The sequence below is a fragment of the Bos grunniens genome, chromosome 11 (assembly GCF_055505025.1).
Source record: "Bos grunniens cultivar Pamir isolate PY7600 chromosome 11, Bosgru_T2T1.0, whole genome shotgun sequence".
Classification (NCBI taxonomy): Eukaryota; Metazoa; Chordata; class Mammalia; order Artiodactyla; family Bovidae; genus Bos; species Bos grunniens.
The window spans coordinates 21,774,763-21,792,212 of record NC_141175.1 but is presented as its reverse complement, the minus strand read 5'-3'; the positions used below and the strand labels follow the sequence as shown (position 1 = coordinate 21,792,212).

Here is a 17,450-nt window from a genome sequence, read left to right as displayed (position 1 = left end):
GTTTGAGTTCTGTGACTCGGGGAGGCGGCCCCTCCCTGCCACGGGGCAGCTCACATTCATCATCAGGGTTCAGTGGCACCAGACCCAAACCCAGTCCGTCCATGCCTCTCTCGGGCCAACCCTCCTCACCAGGTCTGCTTCAGAGCAAGCAGCCCCGAAGCACTGCTGGCCATAAAGGCCAAGAAAGAAAGCGCTGAAGCCCCCCACCTGGGGTGGGCTCCTGACTTCTCAGAGACAACATGCCAGCTCCCTAGGGGCAAGCACCTTCTGGGCTCCAATGCCAGGGTTCCGAGCTCAGACACAGGATTCCAAGCTCAGGACACCAGCCTGGCACCCGAGCTCCGAGCCAGAGAAAAGCGTGTGCTTTCCTGGGGAAGGAGGGCTGCTCTCCCACGGGAACAGCCGTCATCTCCTGGTCCAGGTAGAAGGTGACATCATTCTTTGCCAACATGTAAAGTTTTCTCCCACAAGGCGTGGGCACAGCGTGCATGTGGGCTCCTGGGCAAACCTGCAGAGCTGCGGGAGTCCCCCTTCCCACGCCCCTCATGATGAGACTTGCCCCTTGGCTGCTGGCTGGGCAGAAACCTTTGCCATTTCCGGGTAACGTTTCATTTGACTTCTTTTGACCCTAAATGGAAATCCGCTGTCTCCTCGAGACCAGGAACCACTCTCATGGGTGAGTGGGGAGGGGAAGGGAACTGAGACACTGTCGGGGTGGGGGGGCCCCCACTGAGAACTCCGGAGGGGGAGGAACTGCACAGAGAGGGGGAGGAAAGAAGAGTTCCTGCTGTCATGGGCTCCCAAGGCCATGCCCAGCACTGCCTCCAGTTCCCAGGGATTGGACGAGGGTCCTGGCTTCCTGGCTCCACCCTCCCCTTGCCCTTCCACACCCTAAGAACTCCTTAGGTCTGGCCTGGCCTGGGGGAGGGAGGCTTAGGGGGCAGCCCCTAGAGCACCTCTAACCTGCAACTGTCCTATTTAGGCTGGATTAGACTCTAACAGGTAAAAGGACCATCTTGAAAATGAACATCTGCTTGAGGAGAACCTAGATCTCTAATTTACCAAAAAAACAATCCTTGGGAAGCTGCTGGACCCAAACTCCCCAAGTCTAACTCCTCCATATGAGGAAGGCCCCGCAGGCCCCTAGTGTGGCCTAGGCCAGGGCACCTTTCCAGATCTCCAGCGACCAGGCCAACAGGGGTACGACCTCTAATACAGACAAGGCAGGATGACATCTGTCTGCCCGACGTCACCCATTGACAGGTGACGTCACCCAGTGGGCACAGCTGAGGACACGTGATCCACTTGAAGCAGTTAAGAACCCAAAGCAAGACACATCCAAGTCAAGAAGGGCCCCAGCCAGCCAGGCGGCCTCCCTGCAGACAGTAACCTTGTTGGGCTCACGGCCTCGGGGAGGAAGGGCTTCGGCCAAAAATATGAGAGGAACTCATAGTCACACGGTGATGTTTCCGGCAAGAATATTATTACAGGTCAGGATGTGAAGGGCTATATACATTCCTCATCTTTAAATATAGCTTCTCATGATATTTTACTTTGGTTACATTTCTCATTCATATTCTAGGCTTTCAAAGCAAATTTGGCAAATCTCAGCCAGTAGTTTTCAAATTCATGCCATTCTACTCTGTAGCAGCATCTAATTACGCATTTAAATATTTAGCCCAGAGGTGGTTGTTACAGCAGCAAGAGTCATCGTTCACTTGCTAAGTCCTGTCCAACCTTTGTGACTTAATGGTCTGCAGTATGTACACCAGGCTCCTCTGTCCTCCACGATCTCCTGGAATTTCCTCAAACTCAGGTCCATTGAGTTGGTGATGCTATCTAACCATCTCATCCTCTGTCGCCCTCTTCTTTTGCCTTCAATCTTGCCCAGCATCACCGTCTTTTCCAGTGAATCAGCTCTTCACATCAGGTGGCCAAAGTATTGGAGCTTCAGCTTTAGTACCAGTCCTTCCAATGAATATTCAGGGTTGATTTCCTTTAGGACTGACTGGTTTGATCTCCTTGCTGTCCAAGGGACTAGTCTTCTCCAGCAAAAATGCGAAAGCATCAATTCTTTGGTGCTCAGCCTTCTTTATGGTCCAACTCTCACATCTGTACATCACTACTGGAAAAACCATAGCTTAGACTGTATGGACCTTTGTTGGCAAAGTGATGTCAATGCTTCTTAATACAGGGTCTGGGTTTGTCACAGCTTTTCTTCCAAGGAGAAAGCATCCTTTAATTTCATGGCTGCAGTCACTGTCTGCAGTGATTTTGGAGCCCAAGCCACTGTTTCCACTTTTTCCCCTTCTATGTGCCCTGAAGTGATGGATCTGATTTAATTCAGGTTGTCCAAAACTTAGGTTCTGGACAAAATCTGAGAAATTAAAATAATTTTTCTTTGTAGGACTTAAGGATTAAAATGTAGGTAGCCAAAGGATTAGAAAGGTATACTGTTAATTGTAAAACGTTACTCCATGGTCATTGACAATGACAGTGATACTCACGAGGAGATGTTGGTCTTGGCATGTTCCTGCACGAGCTCTCCTTTGGGGTTCACCGTGAATATCCTGTTCAGAGACACTCCCACTTGCTTGTACGAGTACACATCCTATATTTGGAGAAGTGTTAATTAATCAGAAGAAGAGTTCATGGTATATACAAATACATGATTTTTCAGATTTGATACAAATACAAAGGTAGAAAGGGCAGACCTTGGGGATACAGCAGATTCAGATCCAGATGCCATAAACAAGCCAGTAAAGCCAATCGCATAAATGTTTTGGTTTCGTGGTGTACATAAAAGTGAGGTTTACACTATACTGTACTCTGTTAAGTGTGCAACAACTTTATGTCTCTAAAAAAAAATGTGCATACCTTAATTAAAAACTACTGCTGAACTGACATATATACACTAGCATGTATAAGACAGATAGCTAATGGGAAGCTGCCGTGTAGCACAGGGAGCTCGGCTTGGTGCTCCCCACCTAGAGGGGTGGGAGAGACAAGGCTCGAGAGGGACAGGATATATGTATACTTGGAGCCGATTCACGTTGTTGTACAGTGAAAACTAACACAACATTGTAAAGCAATTATCCTCCAATTTCAAAAAAAGCTATGATAAAAAAAACGCACTGTTGAAAAATGCCAACCATCATTTTTGAAAGCACCAGTGAGCTTTCAGTGAATCCTAGTCGTCACATAAGAGATCACTGATCCCAGATCAGCACAACATATAAAATCATGAAAAAGCTTGAAATAGTGCAAGAATTACCAAAGTGTGACACAGGGACAGAAAGTGAGCAAATGCTGTTGGGAAAATTGTACCAACAGGCCCACTTGATGCAGGGTGTTTCAACTTTGTTTGCTGAAACGCAAACTTTCAACTTGGCAAAAAAAAAAAAAAAAAAGTGCATTACCTGCAAAGCACAATAAAACAAGCTCCAGCTGTATTACAGAACTTTCATTAAACTGGAACAATACCCCCAAGTAGAGTCAAGAAATAATATCTCTGGATGTGAAATTAGTAAGTCAGTTGTGCTCTATGGGCCTCAGTTCACTCATCTGTTGAAGAGCCGAGTTAAAAAATCAACCACCTACCATATCCCTTGCAAGTCTAACAACTTTCCTTAAGGTTCTTCACTCACCCATTTTCTTGGGCATGAGTTTCAAAAACAGGAGAATTTGATCATTAGGAAGTCCCAACTATATTCTCTAATATGCTGAACTTTCCAGCCAATGTGGGTGGTATGCACAAAATCTCAAAGTATGACTCTTGCCATAGAAAACAATAGCATTCGCATAAGACACTGAATTCACCTCTGTGCTCTGTGGTTTCGTGGTTCCCTTCCTATAGAAAGGCTCTAATCCTATTTAACGTTCTTGTTTTGCTAATTTAGCACATAATCTGGACTGTCAAGTTTCTAGTTTCAAATTTCAAGCTGAAACCCACAAGCCCACCTTCAAAGAGAACTAGAGGCCGTGAAATGAAGATGCTGTCCTTGCCTTCAGATGCAGGCAAGTGGATCTTTAGCAGCTATCTCTAGGAAGAGGAGGGTCTGGCCTTACAGTGGCCAGCCTTTCAGATGACGGCCATTAGAACAGTCAGTAATTTCAAGAGCTCGGATATATCCAACTACTACTTACAGCTGGTCGGTTTCCAAAAGCAGCATAGAAGGGTTCTGTGTTCGGGAAAAACAGGTTTTTGATGTCTGTCAAACACTGGACTTTAAACTTCTCTGGCTTCTTTTCGATCACTTCCCTGTTAAAACAAATTGATAAAATAATGGGTCAGCCCAAGCCTATTAAGAATTCATTAGCATCAAACTGTTTTTAATCGTCAAAGATGCTGGGATACTGAGTACATTCATATCTTTGGAAATTAAATATGTGTAAGTCAGTTAAGCCGTCCCAGGAAAGCATAGACAGAAAGTGAATCCGCACTTTCAAGTCTGCCCACAAAGAAAATGCCCTGGAGCAGTGACTTTGCTGAAGACCTCAACCAATCATCCAAAGAACAAAGAATTCGAGGGCACAGAAGAGAGAGCCTCTTCACTCTCTTCATAAGGCCAACAGGACCTCAGAAACCAAACCTAAAGAGGTGAAGTAGGTGGAAAGGACGGTCGGTGCAAAGGTTCTAAATAAGTGAAGAATCTCACTGCCATAGACTAGGGAAGACCTAAATAAATGAAGAAACAAACCATCTAACTGAACTGAAGATTCAATATTATAATGATATTAACTCTCTATTGGTCTATAAAGTGAAAGTGAAGTTGCTCAGTTATGTCCAACTCTCTGTGACCCCATGGACAGTACAGCCTACCAGGTTCCTCTGTCCATGGGATTTTCCAGGCAAGAGTACTGGAGTGGGTTGCCATTTCCTTCTCCAGGGGATCTTCCTGAGTCAGGGATTGAACCCGGGTCTCCTGCATTGCAGGCAGACGCTTTACCATCTGAGCCACCAGGGAAGCCATCTATTGGTCTATAGATTCCCTGTAATTTCAATTAAACTCACACCAGGTTGTTGTCTGTATGTTTTTACAGAGCATGACTTGAATAACACAGATGAATAAAGGCCAGAAATGGAGGCTCACATTTATGGGCCCTCGATTTACGACCCTAATGACAAGTCAGAGCAGAGGAAAAGGGTAGCCTTTTCAGCAAATGGAGTTGAGGCAACTGAACAGCCATAGAGGAAAAAAAAAAAATGGACACCCTACTGCACTCTGTGTACAAAACTCAATTCCTGGTGAATTACAGATGTCGGTGTGAAAAACAACACTTTTAGATAAAATATGGGAGACTTTCCTTGGGCCCACAGTCAGAGAGGTTTTGTTAATGCACAGAAGGTACAAACTACAAGAGGAAATGATCTGCCCAACTGCACGAAACTCAGATTTATGTTCATCAGAAGCCATAAGCTGGAGAAAGATTCTTGTAGTACTCATAATAAAGGCCACATCTATAGATCTATAGAATCTGTAAGACTCTTACAAATTAGAAGGAAAACAAGGGAAAGACATGAACAGGCACTTCGCAGAAGATGACACCCAAATGGCCCAGAAACACACGAAGACATCTCTTTCCCACCAGACTAGCAGAAATGTAAACAGCTGACAGTGGGTAGGCAAGAAAGGAAAGCTGATGGGAGGAATATCCAGCACCGTTTGCTGTTGGTACACAAATTGTTTCAACCACTCTGGACAACAACAAGCCGTGATTTAAGAAAGCCAAGCATGTGCATGCTCTGTGGCCCAGGGACCCCGTTCTTGAGAGTGGAGAACCACAAGTGGCTCGAGCACCCACCAACAGAAGAATGGGTAAACAGGCGGGGCAGAGTCCAACCACAGACCTACAGAAGCTAAGACGAGCCAGTGACGGCCACTTCCAGCGATCCTGGAGACATAGTATCAAGCAATAAAAACAAGCTCCAGAGGACGCACATTTGTTTACATCAAGTTCACAAATGTGCACAATTAAACATACTGGTTAGGATTACATGTATTTGTACTGACTACTTAGAGGAACAGGGAGGGATGAACACAAAATCCAGGGAGAAGGGTTACTGTTCCTGCCCAGGGATGAGGGATGAGAGCAAATAGAACCTGGGGCATAATGGTTTATCCTCTGGCTTTACTTGAGTCTGGGGGCCCGCTAGTGTTCACTGTTGGATTACTGGATGATCTCAAAGGTCCCTTTCAGCTTGCATGCAGAAATACTGTATATATATACGTGTGTGTGTGTATACAGTACGTGTGTGTGTGTTAGTCACTCAGTCGTGTCAGACTCTTTGTGACCCTATGGACTGTAGCCCGCCAGGGCCCTCTGTCCATGGGATTCTCCAGGCAAGAATACTGGAGTGGACAGCCATCTCCTTCTCCAAGGACTCTTCCCAACCCAGGGATTGAACCCGGTCTCCTGCATTGCAGGCAGATTCTTTACCATTTGAGCCACAGGGGAAGCTCATATACAATAAATGCACACACACTGCACATATTTTAGAACTCTTCTTCTGCAGCTAAACAAAATGTAATTTAGATGATGATGGTGATGACAGTGATGATGAATGGTGATCGTGATGGTGATGATAATGGAGCCCCAAACTGAGTATCAGAAGACCCAGGGGCTGGTCTTGGCTCTGCATGGACTTCTGTGGACTCTGGAATCCTCCTTAGCACTGTAAGGGCCTCACTGTTGACATCTAGGACTCTTATAGACACATGAGTGGCTATATGAGTCTCAAACTTTAATCCACTGTGGGACACGGCCCTGGGCCCCCAGCTCCAGGGAAGCTGCTGTTTTCCTGTGCCCACCCCAGGAGGCCAGACTTAGTTTGGCTTGGTTGTCCTGAATGCGGGCATGAAGGCGAAGGGAGGAGGGTCATCGGAAAATGGGCTGGTGGCGGTCTGTAAAAACAAAACGGTGTGACCAGGGCTCAGGGATTCCCAGGCCAGGTGGTGGTGGTGGCTACAGAGAGGCTACTTAACCCAGCCTAGGTCCCTGATCAGACAGGAAGGAAGCACATGGATTCTCAGAGTTGCTAAGACGCAGACCAGAAGTGCAAGGTTTGGGGCAGGGGCAGCTCTCCACAAAGGAGGGCAGCACGTGCCAAGGCTCCAAGCAGAGACCACCTCTCTGGACAATGGAGACTGCGTCCAGGAGCCAGAGAGAATGAGGCGGGCGAGGAAGACAAGGCAGGTGGCGGAGAGCCCGTGATGCCGAGCTTGCGGCCACCGTGGCTTTTTTCCTGAGGGCCATGATGGGCTGACAGAAGAAGCTGAGGGTCGTGGGGTCAGACCTGCCCTTGAGGATGAACCCTCCAGTGCCCAGCATGGAGCGGAGGTATTGGTGGGGAGGATGAGTGAGCAGGACAGGTCCAGAGCTGGCCCACAGGTGCGCGGCGGGGGGTTGGGGGGGTAGGCAGGCCGAGCCTCACCTGTGCAGGGCGGAGAAGAGGCTGCTCGGGCTGAGCAGCAGCGGGCCCTGGGGCAGCACCGTGCCGCGCTCGTTGACCCAGTGCAGGTAGCCCCGCGTCATGTCTGCCATGCCGATGGCCCGCGCCGAGCAGTACAGAAACTTGTACCCGTTTCTGAAAGAGAGACAAAACGTTTGCCATGAAGGGCATCGCACACTGGAGCCATTTTGCGTGCACAAACCCTGATCCGTATCTGCTCGGTGAAGATGGGCCCGGCTGTAATTCCCAAACAAGAGGCCACCTCCTCTAAAATCTCATTTTCAACCGAACCCCATTTCCTGTCATTACTGAAGCACCTTCCTGGCCTCACTTGGTTTAATCCTCATGGATACCTCACTCCTTCCACTCTACTGTTAGGGAAACTGAGGCTGGAGGCACCAAACTGGCCAACCTACCTGCACTGGGATCATTCAAATCTTTCCATCTGGCTGGTCACCTGTATCCTTTATAACCCTGATAAAATAAACACGTGAATGTGTTTCCACGAGTCTTGTGAGCCATCGTCAGCCCTGAGGAGGGGGTGTGGGACCCTCATTTTGTACTCAAGTCAAGCTGGGGACCTACCACCTATAACTGGTGTCTGAATTTGGGGCAGCCTTGGGGGAATAAGCCCTTAACCTGTGGGGTCTATACCAACTAGGTAGTGACAGAATTAAATTGTCAGATACCCACTGGTATCTGCAGAGAATTGCATAATTGCTTGTGAAAAACAGATCACATAGGAATATTCTTCTGTTAAATATTTGGTAGAAATGAATTTCCTTTTGAGACTTTGAAAACCTAAGAGTCCAAAAAGAGATGTGGTATAAATATTAAATAAATGCCAAATTCAATGCCTTACTATAAAGACACAATATAAGATACATACCACAAAGAATTTCTGTATTGATGACATGTTTAAATATTTTAATGTATTGGATTAAATATATTTAAAAAAATTTAAACATCATCTATGGGCTTCCCTGGTGGCCCAGTGGTAAAGAGCCTGCCTGCCAATGCAGGAGACACAGCAGACATGGGTTTAATGCCTGAGTCAGGAAGACCCCCTGGAGGAGGGCATGGCAACCCACCCCAGTATTCTTGCCTGGAGAATCCCATGGACAGAGGAGCTTGGCCACAGTCTATAGGGTAGCAAAGAGTCGTACACAATTGAAGCGATTTAGCACAGTACAACGTAAACTACCCACGTCCCATCCCACTTACTGCTCCACTTTGACTGTTTCATAGTGGCCAAAGAACCTGCCTCAAGATTTTCCTAGTAACATGTTCTTTAAAACCAAGAAACAGGAAAGAGTTACAATACAGAGAATCTACAAACACCAGCTTATCCGGAGTACAGAAATGTATCTGAAAATCAAGCAACCTTTTTAAGTACACATCTTTGTATCCGAGCTAATTAATGTAATTTTTTTTTTGTTAATCACTATTTCTGTATACAGGTCTTCACATCAAAGTCCTAAAAGCTGCCACCTGCAGGGGTCTGAAATGCTCATTTTATTCGAGCCTTGATTTGCAAATGCTCTTCATGGCTGGATCATGCCACTGGCTGTCCTCGCTGGCTGGCCTTGCTTCAAAGGCTGTTTCTAAACTTAGCTGGAAAACCAGCTCCAGGATGTCCTAACCAGAGGAACACCTGTTAGTGGCAACAGGGATCACCTTTCCAGAGCCTTCACCCCCAGAAGAGCCACGTGAAAGACCAGGTGTCCCCATCACTCGCTCGGGGGGTAGGCAGCACCCCGCACAGCATCCGGCACAGTCCCTGGCGCACAGTGGGGTTTGGCTGTGAGATCCTCAGGGCTCTCACGGAGCACTGGTTTGAACACAACACCCTCTTGTGACTTTAATCGCACAACCCAGTGGCATAGCACAGCTGGCCTCGCAAAGACCTAGGGGATCGTGCAAGCCGCTTTCTCACTTTAGAGAGGAGGGCACTACAGCTGGGCTTGGGAGACGGATAGGAGGGTCTACAGGGAGCCGACGGCCCCTTGAGCCCAGGTCCACAACTCCCTCCCACTCGCCACACCCCTCCCTTCCGGGCAGGCGGTGATGATGACGCAGTAACCTGAGGGGAAAGACAAGAACCGCTGTGGCAGGAGAAGGATTCTAATGAGTCTGCTAATGATCGCTTCCCATCCTCACCATCCTGACTTCAGAGGATGCATTCCTCAGGCCATAGATGAACTAATTTATCTATGGAAACACAGGAAGCAGTCACTCTCGCTAAGTCACGGAGGCACTGATTTGGTTACATGAATATCACAATATTTATCAAGCAACACAAGAAATTAGAACAATTATTGTCCATTCTCTAATCCTCCTTGGCTCAATGATCTAGATATTTTAGGAGTCAGTCCTTTTCTTTCCTTCCACTTATCAAACACGTACATTTGAACGAGGGAGTCTTCCGATCTCTTCCGTTTGTATCTGCTCGAGTTCTTTTTAATTAATAACCAAATCAGCTTTTTAAAATCGATAACCAGGCAAGCTTTATATCCCCTCTGTGAACAAGGTAACAATCAACCTGACAGCTAATTTCTCGTGGACTGACTTACTCAAGTTATTACACCTGGCAAAAAAAATAAAAATTGCCTTCATTTTCTGTTGTTTCCAGGTAAACGGTTATCTGCAACTGGTCTTTCCATTAGAAAAATACTGCAGAGTGTAAAATGTAGGAGGGACCCAAACTCAAAGAAAGCAGAAATTCAAGAGCAATCAGTCCAAAACCCCGCAAGTAAATGGCCTCTGCTCCCTGGTACTCTGCATGCTGAACATTTCTCTGAACCCATCTCTGAGTAACCACAAACATGACATCAACAGAAACGACCTCCCAACCTTTGCCAGTTCTCAATCCCTGTACTTTTCCCAGTTGTGGCTACCTAAGACCTGCAGGAGGTGGCGTGTGAGATGCTGCTTGGATGGGGATTTTCTCTAACCAGCTACAAAAGTTGATGCCACGTCCAGCCTGAGTGAGTACTCCATGATGGCACCTGGGCCACCAAGACAGGGCGAGCCCTTGGGTACCAGGGAGGCCGGGGGAGGAGGACACAGAGCTGCCCGAGTATCGATTCTGGCCTGGAGAGGCTCTGTGAGAAACCACGGGGTCTGAGCCAGGCATTACAGGCAGGAAACCTGTGAGAGGCAAACATCAGAGGTAAAGGCCCTCGAAGCAGGAGCCATCAGGTGAGGAAAAGTGGGAAGATGGGAAAACGAAGGATGCGGTGGGGAAGTCAGACTAGGGTCGAGCAAGAAGTTATGGGGCAAAGCCACAGAAATCAGGAACTAGCAGAAGCCTGACCCAGCACTGCTGGGTTTGAGAGCCATACAGAGGGGCCTGCACTTGCTTGTGTCCAGAGCCCCTGAAGGCCATGCCCAAGCTGAGTGAGGGTCCGAACGTCACCGGTGTAACCCTGTGGGTGCCAACGAGGACACGCATCAAACTTGGTGAACGAGTTAAGTGTCAGGCTCCTTACTCTCAATTGCAACCAAAATGAAAACACCACAAGTCCTCTGTTACTGTCAGATCCTCATCCACAGATCGGATTCATTCTAAACCAGCTAATGAAACAAAAGAATGATCAGGCATTCTTTGGTAAGCTACTCAACTTTCATTATTCAAGAAGATAACTTTTGTAGGAAAACCTAAGAGAAACACAAATCAATACCAAAAAAAAAAAGCATCAGCACCCTTTTTTTTTTTTTTTAACATTACAGTAAGAACAGGAATAGATTTATGTTCCAAAATCCAGAATCAGCCAGGCTGGGAACTACTCAATATCCTGACCCACAGGGGTTTCTTTGGAATAAAAAATAGAGACAGTTTTCAGTGTCAGGCTAGTCAAGACAGTTCACAAGTGCATTAATCTTCAAGGCAAAGAGCCAGCCATGGGGAGGCTGCGGGAGACTCCAGTCCACAGAGAGATGGAAGAAGTGGGACTAAGCACCTGCCAGTGTGGGGAGGGAAACCCCAAGGGCTCTGACCCTGGAGACGAACCAGAGCAGAAGCAACGGACCGGGAGCTGGGCTGACCAGGACTCCAGGGGGTTCTGCCTGGTAGCAGCTATGGGAATACGGACCAATCGTTTTAACTCTCTAAGCTTAGAAATGACAATATTTGCTTCTCAGAATTACTGTAAGAATGAAGTGACACACGTGCCCAGTGCTTGAGAGCAACTCAAGATGCACGCTCTCATCCTGATGTCCCGGGTACGGGCCCCTCGGTGGAGTGCTCCCCGGACCAGGTGGACGAGACGGGCCCTGCAGGCTGGCCCACAAACCTGCTTGGAATCGGGACCGTTTTTAGCCTAAAATACATCTTGTGGCCAACGTCAGACTACCATGTCCCCACCTGACTGTGAACGTCGACCCGACCCCTGAAGCTGGCTGCCACCATCTTCCCTCCCCATCAATTTTCAATATCCCGACCACTTCCTTTCTTGCCTTTCGGTACTGAATTCAAATGCGGAGCTGGCAGGCTTCCACCGTGCACTCCACTACCACCCCCACCAACTCTCCCTGGCTGAGGGTGCGCCTGTCTGTATAAGCCACACCAGCAAGAAAGGTTACGTGTGCAGACTGCTGCATGTTCCCCAGCTGTGGACTTACTGGCTCACTTTATGGTACAGCTTGGCGATGCCCTGGTGGGTCCAATCCTTCCCCAGGGTGGGCAAAATGTGCCCGAGAGTATCTGATCTGAATAAAGACAGAGAACAGAAAAATTAAATGACGAGGGCACTGCATGAACTGCAGTGCCTACTGTCTAGCACAGGGAACTACAGTGGATACCCTGTGACAAACCACAACGGAAGAGAGTATGGAAATACGTACAACTGAGCCCCTTTGCTGTACAGAAGAAATTAACACAACACTGTAAATCAACTACACTTCAATAAAATCTTTTTTTTTTTTTTTTTTTTTAAATCTTTTTTTAAAAAAAGAGAAAGGCGGGCATCACTAAAGGAAGAAAAAAGTTCACTCTGATTCACTGCACCAGAGAAGCCTCATTAAAAATGCAAGTGAGATATACGACTTGCTCTCTGGACAGAAACCCTGAGACTGAGCAACGATGTCAGGGAGCCACTGCCCCAGAGGGAAGAGATCCCCAAGCCCCCACTGCAGCTGTTTAATTCAAGGAGCCCCAGAAACTGAACTACATGAGCCCCAATCGGCCCCAGCAAGAGGAGCTAACGCACCTCCAGGCCCAGGGCCCACAGCCCCAGACTAGGTGGACTCAGACTCACCTAGTGATGGTCCCATCAATGTCAGAGATGACCACCTTGTCGTCCCAGTTCCACAAGTAGATGGTGCCCTCGCAGCGGCACGTGCCCTGGTACTGCGTGGTGACACTGAACACCACGTCGTTCGGGCCGTTCTTCAACTTCAGGCTTTTCTGAAAGACAGGAGCTCTGTGTCCACTGGAGGGTGAGGCCCGGGGGGGACACGTGGTTTCTGTTCCACGAGAAACCAGATCTGGACTTTATTTTTTTTTTTAATCACCACCCCAGGCCACCATACAATTCTATCCCTGCCTTGCTCTCGATGAGGATGGTTCTTTCCAGGACTTGGGCAACCTGAACCCCAGCCCTCCTCACAGGCCCACGTGTAGGGCAGCTGTGACACATCCCCCAGGGGCAGGTGACAGGCACTGGGGTTCACTACAGGAAATCACAACCCCAGACCGGGATGTACTTCCTTGGCCACGGCTGAGCGTAAAGGGTCATGACCAGCGAAACAAGTCTAAGCCAAGTGCGGAACTACATTCCCCACACCAGTCATGAGTATCGATGATGACCCACACAGACTGGAAGAAAGCAGTCTCAGTTATCAAGCACGTCTCAGGTCCAGAAGCACAGAGGCCAGGTTCCAGGAAATCACTCCAGCTTCTGAAAGCATAAGCCCCTTTTGGGGGTTCTGAATCTCTGCACCAGGGCCCTCAGGTGCCAGCCAGTTGGTGGCCAGAGTCCAGGTCAACCCCAGCACTGCTGGACAGGGCCCCTGCCACCCAGCTGCTGCACTAGGACCGCAGGCTGCAGGGGTCTGGCCTGTCCCTTCTCTTTTCCCATAAAACAGCATCATGGCTAGGCCCGGCCACCATGAACTCTTGGGACAGCTGAACGGAGACACCCGCTCACTGTCTGCTCATGGGAAACAGGGTCCAGGCCTGACTCATCCTGGTGGTACAGATGCACAGAAGAGGACACCGTGGTCAGGGTGGCCCCCTGCTACCAGTAGCTCTCGGAACCCATCACAAGTGTGGGGGAGTGGGGTAGCCGGAGCTTCCCCCGATTCAGGAGAGGCAGCTGACCTAACAAACATCTCCGGGAAAGTGGAAACAGCCCCGTGACATGTGGTCTATCCATCATTTACACCTCGAGACAAACACCCTCAGGCTGCCCTCCTCCAACACTTGAGACCAGGGAGCCTCCAGGGCAGACACAGGGGAGCGCAGCTGGACAGGAGGCACCGAAATGGGGGGGATGTGAGCCCAAGGAGGATGGGAACCGGTACTGGGCCAGAAAAGGTGCTCGGGGCTGACTCAGGGTGGGGGGAACCCAGTCCATGGAACCCGCCGAGCACGGGTGGCAGGAGCCGGGCCGGAACCCACGTCTCAGCGGAGGGAGGAAAGGGCCCTCACCAGCTGCTCTGACGTGAGGCGCAGGGTCTTCTTGTAGCTGACGCTGGACAACAGGGGGAGGTGGCTTGTGCTGGACGGCTTGGCGGCTGCATGCTCCTCATCACTAGAGGATGACTCATGCTTTATTCTGGAACACACAGTGATGTAACCACCAATTAGGAAGTCCATCTGGGCAGCCATTAAACACGCATTAGGCAGGAATCGATGACGGAGTGCTGTCCCTGGGGCGGTCACTTAGCAGATGCCGTCACTAATCCCATTCATGAGGCTCCTGCATTATTCACCCGGGGCCGCCACTCCTCATTCAGGTGCCTGCTTGCTGGCATCATCACTCTATTTTAAACCGAGAGGCTCCCCCCGTCCTCCCTGCAGCCTTGGAGGATGCCTGTGTTCTCTCTTCCCCCATCCCAGGCTGCCAGCCAGGCCAATCACAAGGAGCCCAAATATTTCCTACACGTCCAAGCCCATTCGTTTCCTCCAAACACACAATTCCAAATAACGAGGTCACTCTAAGGACTTACAAACGGGTGCCAGGGAAGCCAAGGAAGACCCCCCCCCCAACTCTCCTCCAGAACCCCTCAGCAGGCTGCCCCTGGAGCACGAGCCACACCTCATTCGTCTGCACACAAGTCAAGCTCCGGACCCCTCCACATGGGGGGTGGAAGGGAGAAGGGCCTGGGAGGTGCAGGTGGGGAGCAGGCTCATTTTCTTCAAATAACCTGTATAAAGCATGTCAGCAAATAACTGCTCCCTGGATTTGAATTCTGCTATGACACCACCCCCAATCTATAGACCTGCTTCCCAGGACCATCTTCTTTAAAAATGCCTTAACACCAAAGTGCTTCCTAAACGTCTGTCAGGCTAAAGGGTGACGGCTGAGTGATCTGGAACAAACCGGTCCCGAGGCCCCGGGTGTGCACTTCCCCATAAAGCCTCCTGCTCAGCACATCCCTTTATGCAAAACTCCAGCTTCTCCTGGTGTCTCAGGGGGTTCTCGCCTGGTCCTCAGCATCCTGGCCTTCCCCCTTGCCTCCCCACCCCTTCTATCAGAAAATGGCCGGGTGTTTCCTCTGCAGCTCGTTGCTTTCTTGCCCCACGTGTTCATTCCAGAAGCAGTTCCTACAATCCAACAGTACCCTGAACTAGGGAGATGCAAGGGAAGGCCCGTTACCCTGCTTCTGTGTGGTTTCTCCCAGCTCTTTCCCCGCCCAGAATGAGCTACCCCTCCCCAGGGCCCTGCTCTCCACCTTACAAGGGGTGGCCCCTGGTGGGCAGTGGGCTGGTGGACTGGAGCTCAGGCCACCAATTCTTCTAGGCACCGTGCCAGGTGTGGAAGTGAAAGTGGAAGTGTTAGTCACTCAGTCGTGTCCCACTCTTTGCGACTCCGTGTACTGTAGCCCGCCAGGGTGCCCTCTGTCCATGGGATTCTCCAGGCAAGAATACTGGAGTGGGTTGCCATGCCCTCCTCCAGGGGATCTTCCCGACCCAGGGATCAAAGTGCCAGGTGTGGGGATACAGCAAACAGCCTGGCCCCGGCTCCCTGGGGCCTTTTGTCTGAATAATCACAACAGAGCAGGACAAGGGCTGCATTAGGAGGACAGAGGGTGTCCTGGGAGTGGCTGGACCAGAGGCCCCGGGGCAGAGAACATCCCGGGTTTTGGCTGGACTGGAGGCCCTGGAGCTGTGCGGATCAACCACAGGTGAAGTCCCAGACTTGGCCATCACGGGGTCACAGCCATGGTGAATGAGGGTGGGGACAGGTAGCTATGTCCACGGAGACAGAGCACACAGGCTAGAATCCTGATTGGTCCATGGCAGGGCTAAGCCACATGTAGACAAATCAATGTCCCTGACACCGAGGACGGGTTCCTGGTAGAGTAGAGACCTGGGAAGCCCAGGTTTGAACCGCAGGAACTTCAAGCTGTGTTTTCCTGTTCAGACTATTTTCTCTCTGGCTTGATTTCCTCACCTTAAAGCAAAGGGAAGCAAATAGCATCCCATGCAGCAAGAGATCCCAGGAGCCAGCAGATAACAGACAGATACGCATCCCAGGAAAAGCCTCACAACCACAGAATTCCTCCCCGGGCTTCCGTGGCTCATCTGTAAAATGACTCAAAAGCCCCTCTCCATCCCAACCCTTGCCGATTCTAAGAGCGATGTTGACCCTTCTGAACCAACAGCCTAGAGGTTTCAGACAGACAGGTACACGTGGTCCTGGAGCCAAAGCAGCCTGAACAGAGCCCGGGTGGGAACCTAGGACAGGCAGCTACAGGCCCCTTGTTGAATCGGGTAATGTTCATGTTCCATGCAGACAGTTCGGAGGGAAATGAGATCCAAACGTGAACCGAAGCTCTCAGTGACTACAGATTGACATGAGCCACTGCTGGCGATGAGCAAGCCAAGAGGGTGAGCTCTCAGCTCCATCTGCCGCTTTAAGACAAAACCCCAAACCCCTCGATCGGTGCAGCAAGCCTCGTTTGAGGGAGCACAGGAAGGAAAACACAGAGACAGAAACTGAGACAGGAGCCGTACACCTGAGCTGGCAGTGCCGGCTGGGGGCGAGGTCGTGTCCCCCTTGGACCTGGCCGCCCCCGCCCCCTCCTCTTGCAATGGTCCCTAATGTCACTGGCTTTGCGCTATCTGTGAGAAGCGACAGGCAAAAAAACAAAAGGCCTCATCTCACTCAAGTATCTGTGTTCAGCCGAGGAGCTGTGAACAACACTGAAGTTCGCACTTGTCAGTGTACAGGTTCCGATGGTATTTTAATGACTTGCATGGTGACGAGCTGTTTGCTCAATTACGAGACTTCAAGGACTGTTCTGTCAATCACAAGTCTGTCAATTAGGAGAGCACTCCAACATTTTTTTTCCCTAGGCAATTGCATGAATCTAATTAGCAGATGAGGATGCCAGTAAAATGAAAAGATGCATACTGCTCAGGAGAACTTCGTAAGAAGGCTTTTCAAAATCTCAAATCCTTTTCGCCAAGAGTCAGTTCTTCATTTCTCAGGTTTTGTAAAGAAGTATACGTAGCATGACTAACTCAGAGTGGTCAATAGTCTATTTCTATCTAACTGGGCAAAGCGTTTGTGTCAACACTTGAATAGGATCCTATCAGTTCAGTTCAGTCGCTCAGTCATGTCAGACTCCTTGAGACCCCATGGACTGCAGCACACCAGGCTTCCTGTCCACTGCCAACTCCCAGAGCTTGCTCAAACTCATGTCCATTGAGTCAGTGATGCCATCTAACCATCTCATCCTCTGTTGTCCTCTTCTCTTCCCACCTTCAATCTTTCCCAGCATCAGGGTCTTTTCAAATGAGTCAGTTCTTTGCATCAGGTGGCCA

The 17,450-nt window shown here is 49.5% G+C and overlaps 1 protein-coding gene across 11 annotated transcripts in view; it reads right to left on the bottom strand.

Moving 5' to 3' along the window:
• LPIN1 (lipin 1) overlaps positions 1-17,450 on the bottom strand; it is a 130,258-nt gene that overhangs the window by 4,033 nt on the left and 108,775 nt on the right. For all 11 annotated transcript variants that reach the window (XM_086325630.1, XM_086325632.1, XM_086325631.1 and 8 more), the window contains 6 exons: positions 14,106-14,232; positions 12,712-12,860; positions 12,077-12,163; positions 7,436-7,588; positions 4,147-4,261; positions 2,508-2,611 (listed from right to left, as the gene is read on the bottom strand). In XM_086325630.1, coding sequence (XP_086181756.1) covers positions 2,508-2,611; positions 4,147-4,261; positions 7,436-7,588; positions 12,077-12,163; positions 12,712-12,860; positions 14,106-14,232 — 735 coding nt within the window. The remainder of the gene's footprint in view (positions 1-2,507; positions 2,612-4,146; positions 4,262-7,435; positions 7,589-12,076; positions 12,164-12,711; positions 12,861-14,105; positions 14,233-17,450) is intronic.